Source organism: Microcaecilia unicolor, chromosome 6 (genome assembly GCF_901765095.1).
Source record: "Microcaecilia unicolor chromosome 6, aMicUni1.1, whole genome shotgun sequence".
In the NCBI taxonomy this organism is placed as follows: Eukaryota; Metazoa; Chordata; class Amphibia; order Gymnophiona; family Siphonopidae; genus Microcaecilia; species Microcaecilia unicolor.
In genome coordinates this window covers 200,579,517-200,605,057 of record NC_044036.1, presented here as the reverse complement: position 1 = coordinate 200,605,057, position 25,541 = coordinate 200,579,517, and the positions used below count along the sequence as shown (strand labels likewise).

At 41.9% G+C, this 25,541-nt stretch overlaps 1 protein-coding gene across 1 annotated transcript in view; it reads right to left on the bottom strand.

The window, feature by feature from the left end:
* Positions 1-1,433: 1,433 nt before the first annotated feature.
* The window catches only part of RGS13 (regulator of G protein signaling 13), a 75,093-nt gene continuing 50,985 nt past the window's right edge, over positions 1,434-25,541 (bottom strand). Inside the window, exons 4-5 of the mRNA XM_030206911.1 lie at positions 22,980-23,146; positions 1,434-2,122 (exon numbers count right to left, since the gene is read on the bottom strand). Of these exons, the coding sequence (XP_030062771.1) occupies positions 1,910-2,122; positions 22,980-23,146 (380 nt within the window). The 3' untranslated portion in view covers positions 1,434-1,909. The remainder of the gene's footprint in view (positions 2,123-22,979; positions 23,147-25,541) is intronic.

Sequence of the window (25,541 nt, the reverse complement as noted above, 5' to 3'; positions counted from 1 at the left end):
AGCTGATATCTGGAGTGAAGTCACTAAAAAACCTTACTGTAGCATCATTTAATTTCGAAAGGGTGACTATGACAAAATGAGGAAAATGGTTAAAAAGAAGCTGAAAGGGTCGGCCACAAAGGTTAGGACTTTAAATCTGGCATGGATGTTGTTTAAAAATACTACAATGAAAGCCTAGACCAGATGTATTGCATGCATTAATAAAGGTGGAAAGAAGAGCAAATAACAGCCATCATGGAGAGGCTATTATAGCCAAAAGAGCATCCTTCAAATAATTGGAAAAGTATCCAAATAAAGAAAATATGAAGCAAAATAAGCAGTGTCAAGCTAGATGCAAAGCATTGATAAATAAGGCTAAAAGAGAATATGCAGAAATACCGTGGAGACAAAAACTCATAGTAACACCTTTTTCAGGTACTTCAGAAGCAGAAAGTCTGTGATGGAATCTTTGGGACCGTAAGATCAAGAAGGAGCAAAAGGAATACTCAGGGAGAACAAGACCATAGTAGAGAGGTTGAATGAAGTTTTTGCTTTGGCCTTTAGGGAAGAAAATGTAAGAGATAAGAACATAAGAATAGCCATACTGGGTCAGATCAATGGTCCATCTAGCCCAGTATCCTGCTTCCAATCCAGGTCACAATTACTTTGCAGAAACCCAATTAGCAGCACCATTCCATGCTACCAATCCCATAGCAAGCAGTGGCTTCCCCCATGTCCATCTAAATAACAGACTACAGAATGTTTGTACATTTGGGAAGCTTGCCAGGTGCCCTTGGCCTGGATTGGCCGCTGTCGTGGACAGGATGCTGGGCTCAATGGACCCTTGGTCTTTTCCCAGTGTGGCATTACTTAGGTACTTATGTACTTATGTCTTCAAGGGTGAAAATGTGGAAGAACTGAAAGAAATCTAGGTGAATCTGGAAGACTTACTGAACCTAAGTTAAAGAGTGATGACTCATCTGGATCGGATGGCATACACTCCAGGGTACTGAAAGAACTGAAATATGAAATTGCTGCTTTGTTGTTACTGATCTGTAAAATAATTTATATTACCTGATGATTGGAGGGTGGCCAATGTAAAGCCAATTTTTTATCTAAAGAATAAAAGTATGGAATACATAGACAAGCATGGTTTAATGGGACATAGTCAGCTTGGGTTAGCCAAGGAAAATCTTGCCTTACCAATTTGCTTCATTTCTTTGAAGGTGCAAATAAACATGTGGGTAAAGGTGAGCCAGGTTGATGTAGTGTATCTAGAAGACTTTTGACAAAGTTCCTTATGAGAGACTCAAAAGAAATTTAAAAAGGCATGGGATAGATGCAATGTCCTTCTGTGGATTAGGAACTGGTTATTGGACAGAAAAGAGAGGTTAGGGTTAAATGACCATTTTTCTCAATGGAGAAGGGTGAATAATGGAAACAGGATACTGGGCTAGATGAACCATTGGTCTGACTGAGTATGGTTATTCTTATGTTCTTATGCTACCTTACCACAATACATCTGGGAGCTCAATCAAAATTTGATTTCTTACAAGGTAGACCTACACAAGCTTGGCCTGGTGAAATACATTGTTATTCTGGTTTTCAGGCTATCCCAGATGAATATTAATAAGATAAACCTGATTATATTGGAAACCCAGCATGCATATTCATTGTGTATATTTTGAAATCCAAGTTGCTGTTGAGTCACCATAATAGTTTTGGGAAGCCATGTTCCAACATGTCTCCAGGTCATCATCTTATGCTTCCAGTAATATTAACATAGTAGTTCATGATAGATTAGCCTTTTTCCCAAGTGAAAATGTAAACAGAAAATTGGCAACTTCAACAATTGCAAGTTACCTCTTGAGCTGAAAAAATTGAAATATTTTTGTCAAAGATAGTAGTTTCCAAATGGTTTTCTTTCAGTTTATCCATGGCATTCTGTTTGAATGTTTCCAAGAAGTTGTTCAGTCTGAAATTTATTTTTTAGATTTTGGTAAATGTTTGATTCCAGAAATCTGGGATATGAATCCCTCTCCATGTGCCTGTATACTATTTGTTGAGCTTCTGCAAAACAGTCCTCTGTTGGGGCTTGAAGATTCTTAACAATAGCTTCCCTTATAGGACTGTCTATGTTAATCTGAAAACAAAAAGCAAACAGATGAAGAGAGAGGATTGCTGAAGGATCAGTAATGTATTTTATACATCAATATGATACTGTTCTCTGAAAGCCTTACAATAATCTAATGAAAGTGCATAAAAATAGTACAAAACAACATATGACAAATACTTTTGGAAAAACAATAGAACTGGTGAATCTTCCTGTAAGTTTAGGGTTGAAAGACATGTGGGAAGGAAAGCTGATCCAGATAGAGAGATTCACTTATGTTCGTTTTGAACATACAAGGGCAAGTATCAGAACAAATCTGAAAAATAATTTTTGTTATTTGTGGAAGACAGATGGCCAAAAGAAAAAGATATTGGAGTGTGCAAGAAAAGCCACCATAAAAGACCCAGGAACTCTTTGTGCTCTGATTTCAGACCTGCCTTGAAATATTGATTCTCTTTTATGATGCTACTAGACATACATGCAGTGCTATACACTAAACACATATGAAACAGGTCCTGATTGGCAGAGATTACAATCTCTTCAAGACAAACAGGACGAATAAGGGATTAGAGAGCTACTTATTGTAAGAATGATTAAAATAGACATGGGCTCTGAACAAAGTGAATAGGAGTTAAAAGCAGCCTCAAAAGGTGGGATTTTAGCCTAGATTAATTGATTTGGATTTATTAACTGCTTTTATGAAGAGATTCACCTGATACAACCAGAGACACAGTTTGACATACTGACTCAGGAAGCCTCTTCCAGGCATACAGTGCAACAACATAAAAAGAACGGAGTCTGGAGTTAGCAGCAGAGGAGAAGGGTACAGATAACAGACTTATCCATGGAATAAGTTCCCATGGAGGAGTGTAGAGAGAGATAAGGGTGGAGAGATACCGAGGAGCTATAGAAGGAATGTACTTGTAAGTCAACAAGAGGAGTTTGAACTGTATGCAGAAATGGATAGGGAGCCGATGAAGTGACTTCAGGAAAGGGCTGATATGAGTGTAGTGACACTGATGGAATATAAGTCATGTAGCAGAAATTTGAACAGATTGTAGGAGATAGAGATGGTTTAGTGGGAGATCTGTGAGAAGCAAGTTGCAGTAATCTAAGTGTGAGATGATAGGAGTGTGGATAAGTGTTTTGGTAGTGTGCTTAGAAAGGAAGGGAACATTTTTGGTGATGTTATAGAGAAATAAACAACTGGTTTTAGCAGTCTGTTGGATATGTGCAAAGAGAGAGAGAGGAGTCAAAGATGACCACTAGTTTACAAGCTGATGAGACAGAGAGGATGAGAGTGCTATCTACAGAAATTTAGAATGGAGGAAGAGGAGAGGTGGATTTATGGAGGAAGATAAAAATCTCAGGGCTCCTTTTACAAGGCAGTGCTACTGATTAACGCACGCTGAATACAAAGACTAATACTACTTATCATTTCTAAAGCGCTAGACGTACTATGCAGCGCTGTACACTTGAACATGAAGAGACAGTCCCTGCTCGACAGAGCTTACAATCTAATTAGGACAGACAAACAGGACAAACAAGAGATAAGGGAATGTTAAATTGAGGATGATAAAATAAGGGTTCTGAACAAGTGAACAAGGGTTAGGAGTTAAAAGTAGCATCAAAAAGGTGGGCTTTTAGCTTAGATTTGAAAACGGTCAGAGATGGAGCTTGACGTACCATCTCAGGAAGTCTATTCCAGGCATATGGTGCAGCAAGATAAAAGGAACAGAGTCTGGAGTTAGCAGTGGAGGAGAAGGGTGCAGATAAGAGAGATTTACCCAGTGAACGGAGTTCCCGGGGAGGAATGTACGGAGAGATGAGAGTGGAGAGGTACTGAGGAGCTGCATAGTGAATGCACTTATAGGTCAATAAGAGGAGTTTGAACTGTATGCGGAAACGGATAGGAAGCCAGTGAAGTGACTTGAGGAGAGGGCTAATATGAGCATAACAACACTGGCGGAATATTAGTCGTGCAGCAGAATTTTGAACAGATTGAAGAAGAGAGAGATGGTTAGTGGGAGACCTGTGAGAAGCAAGTTGCAATAGTCTAAGCGAGAGGTGATAAGAGTGTGGATGAGGGTTCTGGTAGTGTGCTCAGAAAGGAAAGGGCGAATTTTGCTGATATTATAGAGAAAGAAACGACAGGTTTTAGCAGTCTGTTGAATATGTGCAGAGAAGGAGAGGGAGGAGTCGAAGATGACCCCAAGGTTACGAGCTGATGAGACAGGAAGGATGAGACAAAGAAGCCCATGGAAATTGAATGGGCTTCTTTGTAGTCAGAACACTGCTAATCAGTAGTGCTGCTTTTTAAAAGAAGCCCCCTGTCTTTGGCATATTCAGTTTCAGAAGGCAGTGATAGGTACCCATCTTTTAATCTCCTCCAGAAGCCCTCAGATTATGATGTTTTTATCCCCTACTGGCAATATAGCTGTCGGGAGCATGGGCATTCCAGTCTAAGGAGGCTTTTAATCTATTGTACATCTCCATTGCTATCTTTTCATGATTATAGTAGCATCAATAGTGCTCCATTTCAATGCTGTCAAATCAATTCAGAAACTTGATCCTTTCTATTTTTGTCAATTTGTTTAAATGTCCTTCCTTCTCTTGTAATTTATTTATTTAATAGGATTTATTAACCACCTTTATGAAGAGATTTACCTAAGGCAATATACAAGTATAGCTTGCATTGTATTAACCGCATAATAGTAAAATGTCCAAATGTCAGCAAAAGGCACAGTTGGAACAATATGGGAGACAGGAAAATTAAATCCTACAGTAGAAACTACTACTACTTAACATTTCTAGAGCACTACTAGGGTTATGCAGCGCTGTACAAAATAAACAAAGAAGGACGGTCCCTGCTCAAATGAGCTTACAATCTAAAGAACGAAATGTCAAGTTGGGCAGTCTAGATTTCCTGGGTAGAGGTGTAGAGGTTAGGTGCCGAAGGCGACATTGAAGAGGTGGGCTTTAAGCAGAGATTTGAAGATGGGGAGGGAGGGGGCCTGACGTATGGGCTCGGGGAGTTTGTTCCACGCGTGGGGTGAGGCGAGGCAGAAAGGGCGGAGTCCAGAGTTGGCGGTGGTGGAGAAGGGTACTGAAAGGAGGGATTTGTCTTGAGAGCGGAGGTTACGGGTAGGAACATAAGGGGAGATGAGGGTTGAGAGGTAAGGAGGGGCTGCAGATCGAGTACATTTGTAGGTTAGTAGCAGAAGCTTGAATTGAATGCGGTACCTGATCGGAAGTCAATGAAGTGACTTGAGGAGAGGGGTGATGTGAGTGTATCGGTTCAGGTGGAAGATAAGACGAGCAGCAGAGTTCTGAACGGACTGAAGGGGGGATAGGTGGCTAAGTGGGAGACCAGTGAGGAGTAGGTTGCAGTAGTCAAGGCGAGAGGTAACAAGAGAGTGGATGAGAGTTCGGGTGGTGTGCTCAGAGAGGAAAGGGCGGATTTTGCTAATGTTATAGAGGAAGAAGCGACAGGTCTTGGCTATCTGCTGGATTTGCGTAGAGAAGGAGAGGGAGGAGTCGAATATGACACCGAGGTTGCGGGCAGATGAGATGGGGCCGATGAGGGTGTTGTCAACTGAGATAGAGAGTGGAGGTAGAGGAGAAACTGCAATAATATGTACAGTATCAGTAATGTACACAATAAAACAGAACAATAGAGCATTCATGCAACAGAAATATAGATTTTGAATTAAATGTTATTATTTATGTCCCTATTTTCCAGGGCAGCAAACAAAACCAGCATATATAATGATTACATAAATAACAACTTAGTGGCCTAGTGGTTAGGGTGGTGGACTTTGGTCCTGGGGAACTGAGGAACTGAGTTTGATTCCCGGCACAGGCAGCTCCTTGTGATTCTGGGCAAGTCACAACCCTCCATTGCCTGCCGCATTGAGCCTGCCATGAGTGGGAAAGCGCGGGGTACAAATGTAACAAAAATAAATAAAATTAGTGAACAGCATACCCAGACAGCAGTCTTCAGTGATAACAAAAAAGAATAGCAGTCATGTTCCAATACAGTCCAAACTTCCCAGGCAGCTATTACCTATACCCAGTAGGGATGTGGTAGGCAACCTTCAGATGACGCTTTAAAGTCAATAAATGAGTTTCATTTTTCAGACCATAAAGCAGTTTATTCCATTCAGTTGGTCCAGTAATCGAGAAAGTCCCTTTCCTTGTTGCATCTAAACACACTTGATTCAAAGTAGGCTCTACCAAATCACAAGCCACCGGCGACCACAACTGTCATGATGGCACATACTTTTAAACCACATGTTTCAAATAGAAAGAAGAATCTTGATGTAACACACAATGGATCATCAGTAACAATTAGGGCCCTGTTTATTAAGATATACAAGCATTTTTAGTGCGTGCTAAAAATTAGTGTGCGCTAACGCTAGAGACATCCATAAAAATATATGGGTGTCTCTAGCATTAGCACATGCTAAAAACGTTACTGCGCCTTATTAAAAAGGGCCCATAAAATTTTATGTGATATGTGATAGGCATAATATAAAAAAGCATCATAGTAAACAGCATGATAGAATATTTATATAACACAAATATGATGCTCACAATGTCAGCAGAATACAAAAGAAACAACTTAATAGGCAACCATATTACATCATTTATGCAACATAAATATTATGCTCACAATGTCAGCAGAATCCAGCAAAGGGGACAAGTGCAGTTGGGATATGTGGAGGGGAATAATTGAACAAAAACGTCTATCTCCATGGGCGTTTATCTCCGAGAACGAGTCCGTGAAGGGGCGGACCGAACCGTATTTTCGAAAAAAATAAACGTCCATGTTTTATTCGACAATTTGTGAGCTGGGCGTTTTTGTTTTTCAGTGATAATGGAAAATGAAAGCGCCCAGCTCAAAAATGAATAAATCCAAGGCATTTGTTCGTGGGAGGGGCCAGGTGTCGTAGTGCACTGGTCCCCCTCACATGCCAGGACACCAACCGGGCACCCTAGGGGGCACTTTTACAAAAACAAAAAAAAAGGTAAAAGAGCTCCCAGGTGCATAGCACCCTTCCCTTGGGTGTTGAGCCCCCCAAATCCCCCTCAAAACCCACCGCCCACAAGTCTACACCATTACTATAGCCCTAAGGGGTAAATGGGGGCACCTACATGTGGGTACAGTGGGTTTGGGGGGCGGTTTGGAGGGCTCCCATTTACCAGCACAAGTGTAACAGGTGGGGGGGGGGGGATGGGCCTGGGTCCACCTGCCTGAAGTCCACTGCACCCCCTAATAACTGCTCCAGTGACCTGCATACTGCTGCCAGGGAGGTGGGTATGACATTTGAGGGTGAAAATAAAAAGTTGTGAAACAGCATATTTTGTGGTGGGAGAGGGGGTTTGTGACCACTGGGGGAGTCAGGGGAGGTCATCCCCGATTCCCTCCAGTGGTCATCTGGTCATTTAGGGCACTTTTTGGGGCCTTATTCGTGGAAAAACAGGGTCCAGGAAAAGTGCCCTAAATTCTCGCTAAAAACGCATATTTTTCTTCCATTATCGGCGAAAGGCGCCCATCTCTGATCGCCCGATAACCACGCCCCAGTTCCGCCTTCACCACGCCTTCGACATGCCCCCATCAACTTTGTCCGCATCCACGACGGAGTGCAGTTGAAAACGTCCAAATTCGGCTTTCGATTATACCGCTTTATTCGTTTTTGTGAGATAAACGTCTATCTCCCGATTTGGGTCGCAATATAGGCGTTTTTCTTTTTCAATTATAAGCTGGATAGATAGATAAGATGAGCAAGACAACAACACTGGGATACATATGTGAGTGGTTAGGTTAAGTTACATTATATCGATTCTTGAACAAGATATCTAGTGGAACTGTCTGAGTTATAGAGTGTGCGAGAAACTGGCCTAGATATGGAACGAGTGAAAAGTTAGTAGCCACAGCCATTAAAGGCTAAGAAAAAAGCCAGGTTTTCACCTGATTCCTATAAAACAGGTAGTCGTGTTAGGCATAGCATCCGTGAGAATGAGTATATGAACGAGTTACGTCTCATGAGGTTTATTGGTGGGTATCATATCTCATGATTTCCTTTGCTGAACGTACAGTTTGAATACTCCTTGAGATGACTTTAGAAGCCTAAAATATGTTTAGAGGGCTAACATATTCTTTATGTATTGTTTGAAGGCCTTTAAAATCAGAGGTAGAGTTTAAATTTGGACCTGTAAGGTATAGGGAAATAGTACAGATTTCTCCAGGAATGGCAAGAAGTGGTCACACCACATACAGCCATCTGTCAGTCATGTGAAGCATTCTGAATTAATTGGAGTTGGTAGAAATTCTTTGTGGTCTGACCAGAATATGGGGCATTATAGTAATCTAGCCGTTACATTATCACAGCATGGATTAGACTCATCTCTGTATATGGAGAGACATTTTGTAGCTGCCGGAGGTGATAGAAGCAGCTTTTAAATGTTGCCTGAATCTGTGGGATCAAAGTAAGGGATGAGTCCAGCAGTATTTCAGGATTCCTGATATGTGATTTCAGGGGGAGTTCGTCGCTTCCAAATGGAATTTTGATGTTAGGTACCTGTCTATTTATGTTAGGAACCTATAAAATCTCTGTTTAATTTAAGGGAAATTTACTCAAAACTTTGGGCATATCTGGTTCAATGGGTTTGAGTAGCTACACATCATCAACATAGATATAAAACTTTACATAAGTACATATGTATTGCCATACTGGGAAAGACTGAAGGTCCATCAAGCCCAGCATCCTGTTTCCAACAGTGGCCAATCCAGGTAACAAGTACCTGGCAAGATCCCAAAACAGCACAATACATTTTATGTTGCTTATCCTAGAAATAAGCAGTAGATTTTCCCCAAGTCAATTTTAATAATGGTTTAAGGACTTTTCATTTAGGAAACTATCCAAACCTTTTTTAAACCCTGATAAGCTAATTGCTTTTACTACAATCTCTGGCAATGAATTCCACAGTTTAATTACACGTTGAGTGAAGAAATATTATCTCCGATTCATTTTAAATTTACTACTTTGTAGCTTCATTGTGTGCCCCCTAGTCCTAGTATTTTTGTAAACAGTAAACAATCGATTCACGTCTGCCTGTTCCATTCTACTCATTATTTTATAGACCTCCATCATATCTCTCCTCAGCTGTCTTTTCTCTAAGCTGAAGAGCCCTAGCCACTTTAGACTTTCCTCATAGGGAAGTCGTCCCAACCCCTTTATCATTTTCATCGCCCTTCTCTGTACCTTTTCTAATTCCACTACATCTTTTTTGAGATGCGGTGACCAGAACTGTACACAATATTCGAGGTGCGGTCACAACATTGACCAATACAAATGTATTATAATGTCCTAATTATTGTTTTCCATTCCTTCCCTAATAATACCTAACATTTCTTAGACACCGCCGCACAATGAGTAGAGGGTTTCAACATATCATCAACGATGACACTTAGATCCCTTTCCTGGTCAGTGACTCCTTATGTGGAACCTTGCATTACATTGCTATAGTTCGGGATTCTCTTTGCCACATGCATTACTTTGCGCTTGCTCACATTAAACGTCATCTGCCGTTTGGATGGCCAGTGTCCCAGTCTCATAAGGTCCTATTTCAATTTTTCACAATCTTCTTACGGTTTAACACCTTTGAATAACTTTGTGCCATCAGCAAATTTAATTACCTCACTAGTTACTCCCATCTTTAGATCATTTATAAATATATTAAAAAGCAGCGGCCCCAGCACAGACCCCTGGGGAACTCCACTATCTACCCTTCTCCATTGAGAATACTGACCATTTAACCCTACTCAGTTTTCTATCTTTTAACCCATTTTAATCCACAATAGTTCACTACCTCCTATCCCATGACTCTCCAATTTCCTCTTGAGTCTTTCATGAGGTACTTTGCCAAATGCATTTTGAAAATCCAGATACACAATATCGACCGTCTCAACTTTATCCACATGTTTGTTCACCCCTTCCAAAGAAATGTAATAGATTGGTGAGGAAAGATTTCCCTTCACTAAATCCATGTTGGCTATCAGGCTTATTTTCGAAAGTGATCGCTGGGCATCTTCCGACATAAATCGGGAGATGGCCGGCGATCTCTCAAAAGCGGTGAAATCCATATAATCAAAAGCTGCTTTTTTGACAGCATCGCCGCTTTCCCGTTGCCGTGCTGGCGAACGTTCAAGGGGGCGTGTTGGCGGTGTAGCAAAGGCAGGACATGGGCGGGAATGGGCATGGCTACCAGATGGCCGGCTTTCGCGGATTATGGAAAAAAAGCGGCATTCATCAGTATTTTGCCGGGTTTACTTGGACCTTTTTTTTTTCATAACCAAGCCTCAAAAGGGTGCCCCAACTCACCAGATGACCATCGGAGGACATGGGGAATGACTGCCCCATACTCCCCCAGTGGTCACCAACCCCCTCCCAAACTAAAAAAAATAAAAATAAACACCTTTTTTTGCCAGCCTCAAATGTCATACCCAGCTCCCTGACAGCAGTATGCAGGTCCCTGGAGCAGTTTTAGTGAGAGCAATGCACTTCAGGCAGGTGGACCCAGGCCCATTCCCCCCTGCCTGTTACACTTGTGGTGGTAAATAGGAGCCCTCCAAAACCCCCTCAAAACCCACTGTACCCATGTCTAGGTGCCCCCTTCTTCCCTAAGGGCTATGGTAGTGGTGTACAGTTGTGGGGAGTGGGTTTGTGAGGGATTTGGGAGGCTCAGTACCCAAGGGAAGGAAGCTATGCACCTGGGAGCTATTTGTGTATTTTTTAAAAATTTTTAGAAGTGCCCCCTAGGGTGCCCGGTTGGTGTCCTGGCATGTCAGGGGGACCAGTGCACTACAAATGCTGGCTCCTCCCATGACCAAATGCCTTGGATTTCGCCGGGTTTGAGATGGCCGGCATTTTTTTCCATTATCGCTGAAAAACAAAACCGGTGATCTCAAACCCGACGAACTCTGGCATTTGGCCGGGCCAAACCGTATTATCGAAAGAAAAGATGGCCGGCCATCTTTTTTGATAATACAGTTCCGGCCAGCTATTGCGTCGCCGCCAAAATAGATCGCTGGTGACCTATTTTGCCGGCAACGTTCGATTATTCCCCTCCACGTCTCATTAATCCATGCTTTTGAATATGCTCTAATTTTGTTCCTTATAGTAGTCTCTACCACTTTACCTGCCACAGATGTCAGGCTTACCGGTCTATAATTTCCCGGATCACCTCTAAAACCTTTTTTAAAATCTTCCGGTACCATGCTTGATTTTAAAAATAAATTACATATTACTAACAGTAGCTCTGTAAGTTCTTTTTTTCCAATTCTAACAGTACTCTGTGATGAATATCATCTAGTCCACGCGATTTGCTACTCTTCAATTTCTCAAATTACCCCATTACATCTTCCAGGTTTATAGAGATTTCATTCAGTTTCTTTTCTGGCACTGATATCTCTCCCATATCTTTCTCAGTGAAGACCAAAGCAAAGAATCAATCTCTCTACTATGGCTTTGTCTTGCCTGAGTGCCCCTTTTTACCCCTTGGTCATGTAGCGGTCCAACTTATTCTTTTGCCGGTTTCTTGCTTTTAATATACCTAAAAAAGATTTTACTATGTGTTTTTGCCTCCAACGTAATCTTTTCCAAAGTCCCTCTTTGCCCCTCTTATCAGTGCTTTGCATTTGACTTGCCATTCCTTATGCTGTTTCTTATTATTTTCAGTCAGATCCTTCTTCCATTTTCTGAAGGATTTTCTTTTAGTTCAAATAACTTCCTTCATCTCATTTTTTAAACCATGCCAGCTGTTTGGTCTTCCTTCCTCCTTTTTAAATGCAAAAGTACTGCAAGACTGCCACTAGATGTCATGACAGCCATTTTGAAGGCGCAGCCACAATGAGCAGGAGTGAGTGGGCATTGATCTTGCCCATTCTCTGCTAGACCACAAGGGATTGGGCAGGTTAACCGAAGAATCTGGGGGCAGGTGTATGTTGATGTTCCGGGATGATGGGAGTGAAAAAAGAAAGTGGATCAGAACTTTTTTTTGGGGGGGAGGGGGTGTTCAAGACCTGGCCAAATACCCTTATGTGAGTTCTGGCCAGTATTTAAGCCAGAACTCATATAAGTTGCCATTGTGTCTTTCATAGGCAATCATGTGTCTTTATAAAATAGACTTAGAATAATAGCCTTGAGGCCCTCCCACATAAATTCTCTGTCATAAAATTAGACCCGTAATGCTGGATATTTGGGAGTAATTCTATAACACAGACACTGGCATTTACACACCCATTGTACACTTAAATGCTTAGAATAATGGCAGTTATACAATCATGTGTGCACAAATGTGCATAACTGCCATAATTCCATCTAAGTGTTGTCCTGTGAATATCTACTTAATTTACATATTAGATATTTCCAAAGAGGGTGTACACGTGGGTGTAAGATGGGCAGGGCTCAAACATATGCACAAAGCTTACAGAATACCATAAATTATGAAGGCATCTGCCACACTTAGGCAGTAACATGTACAGCAGCTCTATGGCTGGTGTAACTGCTCTATCCTAAGCAGCTACATACCAGTTACACTCAGTGGCATTCCTATGTCGGCTACCATCCGGGGCAGATCGCCAACGCACACACCCCGGCGCATCACCTCCACTCCCTAGTGCATCACCTCCTGGGGCTGCAGGTCGCACGGCTGTCGGCTCCGCCGGTTCCCTGCCCCAGAAAAGGAAGTAACGAGAGAGGGAGCAGGGAACTGGTGGAGCTGACAGCCTCACGGCTGCTCCCTGCACCCCCTTGTAGTGTGCACCTGGGGCAGACCACCCCCAATGCCCACCCCCTTGGTATGCCACTGGTTACACTAGCATTCTATAAAGGAAAGTAGGAAACTGCTTTCCTTTATAGAATAGGCTCCTACTATGAGCCCTTCTGGCACCTAATTGTAGGTGCCTTGATATAGAATTGCCCTCATCATGTGAGCGCCACCCTGCTGAGTTAGCAGGTGGCACTATAACAAGGCTGAGCTAATCATCTAAGTAAAACGTAACATAGTAACATAGTAAATGACGGCAGATAAAGACCTGAATGGTCCATCGAGTCTGCCCAACAAGATACTCTAATTTTACATGGTATGTGATACTTCATATTTATACCCGAGTTTGATTTGTCCCTGCCTTTCTCAGGGCACAGACCATAAAAGTCTGCCTAGCACTGTTCCTGTACTAAAAATAAACATAAACCACGTCTTTTTCACAAACACAGATACATCCCCACCCAGTATAGAATAAGTAACCACAAATTAAAACTAGAAGTATGTAGACAAAAATTAAACTCATTAAGTATGTAGACAAAAATTAAAATAATCATCCCGCACATTCCTTAATCTTCACTTCCCCAACTGTAAAGGTCTAAAATATAAACTAACACATGCGTCAACCTTTACTTACCTAAGCACACAATTCTGGAACGCGCTGCCGCGCAACTTAAAAACGATCTTTGAACTAACTAACTTCCGCAAACTATTGAAGACCCATCTCTTTAACAAGGCATACCACAAAGATCAACAAATGTGAACTCCTATACATATATCCAGATCTGTTTTACAATACTTGCTTGTTAAACTACTATCATGTTTTATCATTATCATGTTACCCAAGATCCTTCTGTAAACTAACGGTATATTTTCTTATATATTTCCACTATTCATGATGTATTGTAAGCCAAATTGAGCCTGCAAAGAGGTGGGAAAATGTGGGATACAAATGCAACAAATAAATAAATAAAACTGAACCCCCAAGAAGCCAGATTCTGCATACAACGCCACAGAAACAGTGATACTAGAGTACTGTGCAAAATATAAAGATAGATGTAAATTTGAAAAAAAAAAAGACTGTCAAATACCAATCACCACTTTACAAATTAACAAATAGAAATAAAACAAAAAATGGAAAATAAAATAATACCATTTTATTGAACTAATACATTTTTCAATTAGCTTTCAGAGGCCAAAACCTCCTTCCTCAGGTCAGTACAGTACACTGCTGTGAAGGAGGGAGGGGGATGGAAAGTGCAAGGAAAGTAGGCTGTAGGAGAAGGATAATAGTAAGGGGAAAAAGTTTGGTAGAAGGGAGGGAAGAACAGATGAGATAGGAGGGAAAAGCAGATTGGTGCAGGGATAGATCTTGGCAATCAGGTTGGGGTAAAGGTTGTGGAGTGGGAGACAGTTTTAATGGGAGGGAATCTTGGGTTGGGAGCCCAGGAGTTTAGTGAAATAATGTTAGTTCACTACCGCCTAACTATAACTAAGTGTTAAATTGTACGAGTTCATATGTTCCTGTAAATGTTGAAATGGTTTTGTTGTTGGAATAACTGTTAGTAATAAAGCTGCGACTGGTTTTGCCATTAATGGACTGGCTGGTTTATTTTATTAACAATGTGAGAAGTGATGACCACTGTTCCCTCTAAGCTGAGTGGGAGTCCTCCACCTATAGTCCTGCCAGTGGGGGGTGCTGTTTTACAATCACATTTTCAATAGTGAGGGGCAGGCAAGCTCTGCAGGACTTCAGGGAAACTGCCTGTGTGCTTGAAAACACAGTATTGAAGCACCATCCCCCTCTGGCAGAAATGCAGTTGGAGGACTCCCACTCAGCTTAGAGGGAACAGTGGTGATGACGTGCATCGGTTATGGGACAATTCTATAACCTAGGTTCTCACATTTATATGTGTATTATACATGTAAATGTTTGAAATGCTAGCGTTTATGTGTGTATGTACCTATGCAGATAAGTGCTAGCATGCTACAGAATAGCAAATACCTGCTTAATTTATATAATATGAGGGAGCATAAGCAGGGGCAGAGCATGGGCAGGGTATAAGGGGTGCTGCACTTATGCAGAGAACTTACAAAATAATGTAAGTTACATGCATCCCTGCCATATTCAGGCACTTACATTTATACCAGCTCTATGCAGGGCCACTGAGAAACTGAACTGGGATCAGGACAGGGCTGCCGCCAGGCCTGAGGCAGGGCCACCGCCCCCCCTCCCCGGATCGTGTCCACCGCCTCCCCGGATCATGGCCACCCCCTAATCGTCGCCACTGCCCCACCCTCCCAGATCGCTGCTCAATTGAAATACCTAGTTGGCTGGCAGGAATCCCGAGGCCCCACCAGCAGAGGATGTCTTCCTCCAGCACTGCTCTTCTGCTGATTGCCTGCCTCTGCTTTTTCTCTCACGGCATTCTCGGTTTCAAAACCGAGCATGTGCGTCTGAAAGGAAAAGCAGCCATTCAGCAGGGCAGAAGAGCAGCACTGGAGGTGCTCCTCCGGGTCCTCCCCAGCCTCCAAGGGGGGGCCCAGCTGCGGCACCAGAGTTTTCTCTCTCCTGCTCCTGTCAGGACGTGATCACTCAGATCCTGTCCGGACCACAAGAGAGAGAGAGACCCCAGCGCCGGGACCCCCTTGGAGGCTCGGCGAATTTTGCCCCCCCCCCTTCCCCCCCTCTCGACGGCCCTGGATCTATGACTAGCATAAGTAAGAGTGGCTATGTGTTAGGCGCATTAATACCCAGTTATGCTAGCATTCTGTAAAGGAAAGTAGTTCCAAGACAAAATCAGTAACTACTTTATTCCATTCTGACGAGGTCCAGAAAATACTAAAGTAATCATATATTTAAGGATTTGCATGGTGGTGACTGTTTAAAAGTTATTGTAATAATCATTCCTGGTTCCATGTCAGAAATAACAAAGCTGTAAGGAGCAAATATTTGTACCCTTTCTCCCCTGCTTTTCTCTTTCCCTCTACCCCCTCCACTCTGATACATAGAGGCCGATATTCAGAAGGATATGGCTTCTAAAAAGGCACTTAGACGCAGCTATCTGGGGCTGAATATCGCTGGTTAGTGTCTTAAACATAGCTGGTGGAATAACTTTGGCCGGTCTGACTTTAACTGGCCAGCCCTGAATATCAACTTGGCTGGTTAAAGTCAGACTGGCCAAAGTTAAACTAGATACTCAATGCTGGTCACCAGAAATGGCCTGGCATTGAATATCCGGGTTCAGATAGCATTTTATCCTTTTCCCATCTCTTCTTCCTCAACTCAGATGTCAGGAAGAAAGCTGCATGTTCCTTGCTTTTCATCTGCTACTAACCCACACTTGCTTTTGAGTCATCCCTTCCTCCTTCCCCCAGGGCTTTGCAGCTGGGGCAGTTTGTCCCTCTTGCCCAACCTTAGTTATGGCCTTGAGCCATAGCAGCTCTTAAAGTCTGCTACAGCAAATGAAATCCTTATAGGTCAATGTACTAACCCACTACATTTCTGATAAAGTTAGCAGTCTGTCTGTATGAACATTTTACACTGATGCTTTCTCTGTGGCAAATTTTCACTCATTCATTTGCTATGGGGAAGACTGCAAAAATTAAAGCTGTAACTCATTCAGGTATAGTTCTCAATTCACAGTTCACATTTATTTAATATACCGCAAATCATGACAGCTAAGCGGTTTACATCAGAAATCTAGTAGACATAAAATAAAATGGGAGGCACTAAGAGGAGGAGGCCTGGGTTACAGATGTAATTAAGCAAGCACAGTGGAGGAAATAATAAACACAAAATAATTAACTCCATTTAAACCATAAAACGCAGAGAGGATGTACTGGCAGAACACCTAGACAGGGACACTGTATTGCTGCCTGAGGATGGTCACATGTTTCAGCTAATTAGTCATGTAGGTTTAGGAAAGGCCTTGTTAAAGAACTGAGTTTTAATAAGCACTTTGTACTAAAAAAAAAAAAAAAAAACAGTGCTCAAGCTTAGTTTCAATTGGAAGAGAATTCCAAAGTGCAGGGGCTACCACTGAGAAACACAAATTAAAGGCTATAGGCAACTTGATTTGTAGATAAGAGGGTACAATAAGCAGTTTTTGTTGGGAAGAACACAAAACACATGTAGGGGAGTAAAGGATGAGAGATCTGTTTAAGAACTGAGGGGCCCCTGTATGAAGAATCTGAAGTACCAGGATGAGAAATTTGTAAGAAATACGGAAAGCTTAGCGGGGTTTAAAAAAAGATTTGGATAGTTTCCTAAAAGAAAATTCCATCAGCCATTATTAAGTTGGACTTGGGGGGAAAATCCACTGCTTATTTCTAGGATAAGCAGCATAAAATGTATTGTACTGTTTTAGGATCTAGTCAGGTACTTGTAACCTGGATTGGCCACTGTTGGAGAAAGGATTCTGGGCTTGATGGACCTTTGGTCTGTCCCACTATGGCAACACTTATGTTCCTAATGAGTTTAAGCACTGTATTTTGAACTAGTTGTAAATGATGTATTTGATATTGGGGTATGCCCTGAAGAACAGAATTGCAATAGTCAGGTTGTGAAATGATGAATGAAGGGGAAGGGAAATGAGACTTGATATACTGCCTTTCTGTGGTATTTTGCAACTACTTTCAAAGTGGTTTACATATATACAGGTACTTATTTTGTACCTAGGGGAATGGAGGGTTAAGTGATTTGCCCACAGTCACAAGGAGCTACAGTGGGAATCAAACCCAGTTCCCCAGGATTAAAGTCCACTGCACTAACCACTAGGCTACTCCTCCATTCAAGAAGATAGAAAGAAAGAAACATCAAAGAAAGACTGTGTAAATTGGATGCATCGCATGATACAAAAAGATTTCTTGACTAATGTTCAGTGAAGATTAGACAATCATCTATAATCATCTATTGTTTATTATATTTGATATACCATTTCTCTTGTAGTCAAATCAAAACGGTTTACAATAAAATCAAAACATTTATAATTGAATATAGATATATAGTACAAGGAACTCCAGTATAGATAGTAAATGACACTGAGGATCTTAATGGAGTGTTTGATTGAAATTTGGACATTGATCAGAGGAAAACTAGATAAGGTTGAAGAACCAATTAATGAAAATAAAAAGCAGTGGTCTTAGAAGGTTTAAGTTTAAGCATATTCTGTGCTATCCAATTAAAGATCAGAGACAGTAGTAAATTCTTGCACAGTATGATTTTAAATACAAAGGAGTTGAACATCGTAGGCAAAGATAAAAAAAAACAAAACACTTATGGAGTCTGTAATAGAAGAGCAAGTGGAGATAATGTATGTTGAAAAGATTAGGACCAAGCACAGAACCCTGAGGGACACCAAATGCGAGACTACAGGTATCAGAGAATGTAGAGAGAAAAAGATATCCTATCAAAATAAGAATTAAACCACTTCAATGCAGTTTCTCAGACACCTAGACTTTCTAAGAAGTTCAGCAGAACAGAGTGATCAATCAAGTCAAAAGCAGCACTAAGATCAAGAGAAGTTAAAAGAACTTCCTTACCACCATCATGCATCCAACATACATATTCCAAGTAAAGAATGTTCTATAGAGAAATATTGGCAATATCCAGTTTGACAAAGGTGTAATGCATTTGTCTTTACTATGAATGTTTTAAGCTGTTGGGCTACCAACTTGTCTGCAATTTTGGACAAGAAGGCATGCTAGGAAACAGTGCAACAAATTGAGGAATCGGTGGGATCACCAGAGGGATTTTTTAGATGAGGATAGAAAGTGATCAGTTTCCATTGCTGTGTGAAGACACCAGTGCTGAGGGGGGTGGAATAATAGGTTTGTTTCGGGAAGAAAGTTTGCATACGATCAGTGGGAGCCAATGAGGAATTGGAGGCCACACCAGTTTAGCAATTTCAGATTCATAAGGGACCTGGTAAACAGAGAGAAAAAGAGCTACAAAGAAAAATATTATCCTGATTATGAGTGAGAAGTGGATGGTGGAACAGTAAAGAGAAATAAGAGGTTTTGGCAAGTGCTAGACCATGTGCAGTGAAAGTTAGAGATGGAGATTAAGCACTTAGAAAACCAGTTATTTGAGGCAATATCTTGAATAAACAAGAAAAATTAGGGCCTCTATGAAGTAATGAGGATAAATAATCCTTCTTTGCAGAAAATATGGCACATTTGTAGTGAAATGCTGCCTGTCTGAAGTATAATGAGTTGATATATGAGATTTACATCATTAGTGTTCCAGGTGTCTCAAGTGGAGCCCCTGGTGATACCATGGATGAGATTGACAAGAGTTTAATTTTACAGGATGAATAGGTGCCACTGTATCCAATTATCAGAAAGAATAGTGTTCCAGATGGAAACCTGGTCATTAATTGTGAAATCTTTTTTGTGCACCATTGTTCTTCAGATTTTAATTAGGATAAACCTATTTGCATGATTTTGTACTGCAGTGGTTCATTAATATTGAAATTAAGTAAAACTTAATCTGCAAAAAACCATATGCGTAATTTTCCTAGTTGTAAAATTGAGAAACAAAATTGCAGACAAGTCTTCATGTGGAAAAATGTATGAAAATAACCAAATTTCAGGGATTCTGTAAAAGATTTTTACAAATTGTGTTAAGGTTTAGTAGCATATCATCTTCTTCCCAGCAGGCACACTACAATAACAAACAAAATTGTATGTATGTAAAATATTCATGATTTACCAAACAGTATTTTGAAAAGCTGTACTTGTTGAGAGTTTATGAGTCTTCTGTCTAACACCAAGGCCCTTTTACTAAGCAGCGGTAAAAGGGTCCCTGTGGTAGCGGCCATTTTTGCCACGTGCCAGGCTCCTTTTACTGCAGCAGGTAAAAGCCCCAAAATAGAAATGGCCATGTGGTAAGTTTGAACTTGCTGTGTAGCTATTTTGGAGGCATCACTTACTGCCACCCATTGAGGTGGCTGTAAGGGCCCCCATGCTAACCCAGCAGCAGCTGGACAGCGCGTGGCACTGCCCAGTTACTTCCAGATAAACTCCTGTGGAAATATTTTTCAAATATTTCGGCTGGGACTTGAAATTCTGTGCACTGGGGGTGCATCTACCGCCGGCGCATGCATTGGGCTGGTAGTTGTTCTGAATTGCTGCGTGGCAAGCCCATTGCTGCACTGCAACCCTTTTGTAAAAGGGCCCCTTTATACTGTATGGCCTGTTTACTAAAATGCAGTAAAGTTTTCCACTTGTTGCATGATAAAAGAAAAATTCAATCAGTGGCGTTCCTAGGGGGGGGGGGGTGGTGGGTGCGGTTACTTCCTGTTCCGGGGCAGAGGGAGCATGGAACGAGTGACGCCGACAGGCATGTGGCACCTGCCCCCCCCCCCCCCAGCAGGTAAAAATGCACCGGGGGGGGGGGGGTGTCGCTTCGCTGGGGGGAGGAGTCGCCGGGGGGAGAAGGTATCATTTCGCCGGGGGAGGGGGCGCATCGCCGATCCGCCCCGGGTGTCAGCCGCCCTAGGAACGCCACTGAATTCAATTAACTGGCCCCTATTTAAGGCACCAAGAATGTGACTATTTGGGATAGTAGATAGCATGAATGGGCAGACTGGCTAGGCCGTATGGTCTTTATCTGTCTTCATTTTTCTCTGTTTCTATGGAGCCCATTCTATAAGGAATAGCAGGCACCTACCTCTGGAACAGTTTTTTGGGTTGAGTGATATTGCGCTCACAGGACACCTCTTCCTTGAGTTTAATAGAGGACTAGAATTTAGTAAATACTTCAATCCTAGGTGATGTGGAGGGGCATTTTCGAAAGGGACGATCAAGTTGCGATTTGGACGTCCTTGCAAAGTGGCAAAATCCAGGGGCGAGGAAACCTGTATTTTCGAAAAAAGATGGACATCCATCTTTTGTTTCGAAAATACCATCAGAGACGTCCAAATCCTTAGATTTGGACATCCCTAGATTTGGACGTCCCTAGAAATGGACGTTTCCGACTTTCGGCGATTTTCGAAACCAAAGACGTCCATGTAAAAAATGTCCTAATGCAAGCCATTTGGGCATTGGAGGAGCCAGCATTTGTAGTGCACTGGTCCCTCTGACATGCCAGGATACCAACCAGGCACCCTAGGGGGCACTGAAGTGGCCTTCATAAAATGCTCCCAGGAACATAGCTCCCTTACCTTGTGTGCTGAGCCCCCAACCCCCCCCCCCCCAAACCCCACTACCCACAACTGTACACCACTACCATAGCCCTTATGGGTGAAGGGGGGCACCTATATATGGGTACAGTGGGTTTGTGTGGGTTTTGGAGAGCTCGCTGTTTCCTCCACAAATGTAACAGGTAGGGGGGGTATGGACATGGGTCTGCCTGTCTGAAGTGCACTGCAATACCCACTAAAACTGGTCCTGGGACCTTCATGCACTGTTATGGACCTGAGTATGACATCTGAGGCTGGCACAACATATTTTAAAGATGTTTTGTGAGGGTGGGAGGGGGTTAGTGACCTCTGGGGGAGTAATGGGAGGTCATCCCCGATTCTCTCCGGTGGTCATGTGGTCATTTTGGGCACCTTTTTGTACCTTATTCATTATAAAAACAGGTCCAGGTGAAAACGCCCTAGTTTTCGTCAGGGACTTCCTTGTTTTTTTCGATTATGGGTCAAAGACGTCCAAGTGTTAGGCACACCCAAGTCCCGCCTTCGCTACACCTCCGATACACCTCCTTGAAATTTGGACGTCCTTGCAACGGACTACAGTTGGAGACGTCCAAAATCGGCATTCTATTATACTGATTTGGACGTCTCTGAGAGAAGGACGTCTATCTTCTATTTTATGTGAAAAGATGGATGACTTGTCTTTCGAAAATGAGCCCAACAGCCACAATAAAATATAGCCCCCCCCCCCGCAAAATCAAACCCATGTGGTTTGTTAATACACTACTGCATCACAAATGGCTCTGTAGAAAGCTTGAAAGAAAATGGAGGAAAGATAGTTTAATTGACAATAAAGAAAAATGGAAATAAGTGTTAAAGCTGATTAAGTTTTTATTGAAGGAGAAAAAGAAGATGTTATTCAAAACTGATAGGTGAGAATAAAAGCTTTTTAAGTTGAAATTTTTAAAGAATCCTACTGATCTATTATAGAATACATGTACAAATTTTCATTTAGTTGATGATTTAACTTTTCCAGATTAAGATTGAATCAGTTCATCAATATCTATTATCACAACCTCTAATTCAATATCAGGAGGACGTTAGAAATCTTTTGGATGTATGACCTGCAGATAGATATTGGACAGATATTAGACTAAGTATAGCTGAGCAGTCAATACCCATTCTCAACTCATAATCCCCCAATTCTCTAAAGAAGCTTTGAGATGCACATGCAAATTTGGGTGCATACCCAAATTACGTGCACATTTTAACTGAATAATAAGCCAATTAGCCCCAATAATTGGCTTTTTAACAAGTAATTATTCATACTAATTGGAATCAATTAGGATGAACACGTGTAAATTTAGGCATGCGATCCATGCCTAAATTTAACATGCGTCTCGGAAAAGGCACATGGGTCATGGGTGGTTTGCAGCAAATTGTGGGCAGGAATTTTGGTTACATGCTTAATTACAGAGTAAAGGGGCTCTGTACCTAAATTTAGATGCTGGCATTTGCACCACATTTTCGTTGGTGCAAATGGATTTGCCTAAATTAGGCTTGACCCTCTGTGCTTAAGCATTATTCTATAAACTGCGCCTAACTTTAGGTGCAGCTTATAAAATAGCACTGAGCATTTTTTTTTTCGGTTACAATTTTTTTAGGCGCCACATAGAATTCAAACTATTCCCGGATACGCATGTAGTGAGTGAATTAGCATGCTCTTTCATGCCTGCATGGTAATAGTTACTGCGGCCATGAGCTATCAGATACTTAGTTCTCTTCTTGTACAACTGTTTGCCACTTTTTAGTAAAGGAGTCCCATGCGTCTTTTTCTGCACAGCTTGGACCCTAACACGGTACATTACATTAGGCTACCTGTTGTCTGTTATGTGTAACTGATAATGCTTATTCACCTCTCTGGGAGAATTGGGCTGGATGTACATTTTAAATAGCTTCTTGGCTCTTGAAATCCTTTTCCACTGGGATCTGATTTTCGTGTAATTCTCACATGCAAACCAAAATTCAATGTTCTCATCACTGTATTCAGATCTTAGGTAAGCTCGATACACTACTGGACCATCTGAAAATATGCAATAAAAACAGAAATACATGTAATATCTTGGAGGATTATATACTGCATATATGTGCATCTGAATAAATGATTTAACAATTCTCTAGGGGCCCTTTTTACTAAGCTGCTGTAAGCACTAATGTGTGCTAACTGTAGGTTAAAATCCGCCCCTGCTGTAGTTTTTGGATCCACGCATGCTTTCCACGCGCTAAAAAATAATTTTTATTTTTTTAGCGCTGGGGGCATGTTTCAGGGCAGGAAGTAGGTGTGCCCAGTGGGAATTGGTAATTGCAGCCGCATCACTGCATGCTAACCAATTAACATGTGATCAATCAGTGGCCAAGTGGTTAGAGCACCGGTCTTGCAATCCAGAGGTGGCCGGTTCACATCCCACTGCTGCTCCTTTTGATCTTGGGCAAGTCACTTAACCCTCCATTGCCACAAACTTAGATTGTGAGCCCTCCTGGGACAGAAAAATATCCACAGTACCTGAATGTAACTCACCTTGAGCTACTACTGAAAAATGTGTGAGCAAAATCTAAATAAATAAATAAACATGCAGGAAGCCTTATTGCCTAGAAAATAGGTGTTGGTAAGGGCTGCCACACTAAATGGCCATTCCCTAATAAAGAAATTAATGTATGGCCATTAATTTAGGAAACAACAAATGTGGCCATTTTACAGCCGTGCTAAAAGTGGCCTCAGCTAGTTATGATGCAGGCCGATATTTTAGCACAGCTTCGTAAAAGGGTCCCTTTATCAGTTATTGGAAACAGAAGGCAGCAATTCCAGTACTGGGCAATGAACCTCCCTATTTGACTGGCAAAGGGGCACTTTTACTTAACTGCGCTGAGAAATGGGATTAGCGTGCCCTTATGCAGGTCTTTCCCACAGGCTAAGACCATTTCTAGTGCAGCCCTAAAATTGGGCTTTTTCTGTAACATTTTTTGGGCCAAGTGCTGATGTTAGCATTAACTAGTGGCCATTATAACAGTTAATGTGGGAGCCCTTGCTGTCTCTATTTTGAAGGCAGTAAGGGCTCCTGCATTAAATCTGCATTATTCAGTTAGAGTGCATTAATGTCAGCATGCTAGTGAATAGTGCATCCATGCCCATTCTGCACTCCTGACTCGATCACTCACAAAAATGTTTTTAAAAATTATAATGACCAAGTGGTTAGTGCACACAGATGACAAAACTAACATGGAATGCTTAGTGTGTCGCATGTTAGACCATTTTTGCTGCATTAGATACACATTAGCACCTAATGAAACTTGTTAAAAGAATCCCAAAGTCAGTTGGGAGATGTAGGAAGTAAGGGTATGGAAAACTCCATCTACCTTTAACAGTTTTGGATTCTGTGGCAGAAATAAATGACATGCAAAATTCAGAGACCAAAAATACAGACTCATAAAACTGGAAGGCTTACCTCTCAGAATTATTTGCAAGGAAAAAAAATAAACATTTTGGGGCCGAAATTCAGACCACATGAGATAAATGGGCTGCCTCTCGTGGTTGGCGCTGATCTCGGATATTCAATGCAAGGCCGTTTCCGCTGACCAGCATGGAATATCTGAGTGTTTTTTGGCAAGTTTAAATTTAACCAGCTAACTGATATTTAGCAGATTGGCAAAAGATATTACAGCTATTTTGGTGGCCTAATTTGGCTACCAAACTTAGCCAGTGATGCGCTGAATATCAGAATATAGCTGGTTATACCACACGATATAACCGTCTATCCGCTGAGCGTTAACTGGCAATATTCAGCAGGAGATAATGAGCTATCTCCCACTGAATATTGCCGGATAGCTGGTTAAGTGCCACTTACCCAGCCAGGAGCCGTTCCTGGCTGGTTAAATGGTTTTAAATATCGCTAGCTTGTCTTCAATTTCCTCTTTACTAGTCAAGTTCTCAATATTTCAGTAACAAATTTGCCATTGAGATTGCAGTACTTTTCATAAACCAACCAAATTCTCTCCCATCCCCTCCCCTTTTACTAGTCTTTTACACTAGAAGTATCACCTTTTCATGAAAATGTTAAGAGGGGGCGGAGCAAGATGGCGGCGCTAACAACTGCTCGCGCTGGTGACTACTCCATCGCTGCTTGAGTTTCTTTTGATTCCTCTTGGTTTTTTCCTAAAACTTACCTTAAAACTTTTCTTATTTCAACGTAATGCCTCATACTAAGAGGAAGGGAACCGTCAGGGCGGTAGCCCAGACGTCCCTGACATCAACGCCCAACCAGCAGACTTTGGAGCGGTTCCTAATGCGGCAATCCACTTCCTTGACGTCGGGAGGTCCCGCTGATCTATCGGTATGGAGAGACGCCGAGATCCTGGGAATAGACACCTCGTTGTCTCCCCCGACACAGCTCCCGCCTTTACAGCCGACAGTACAAGACCTG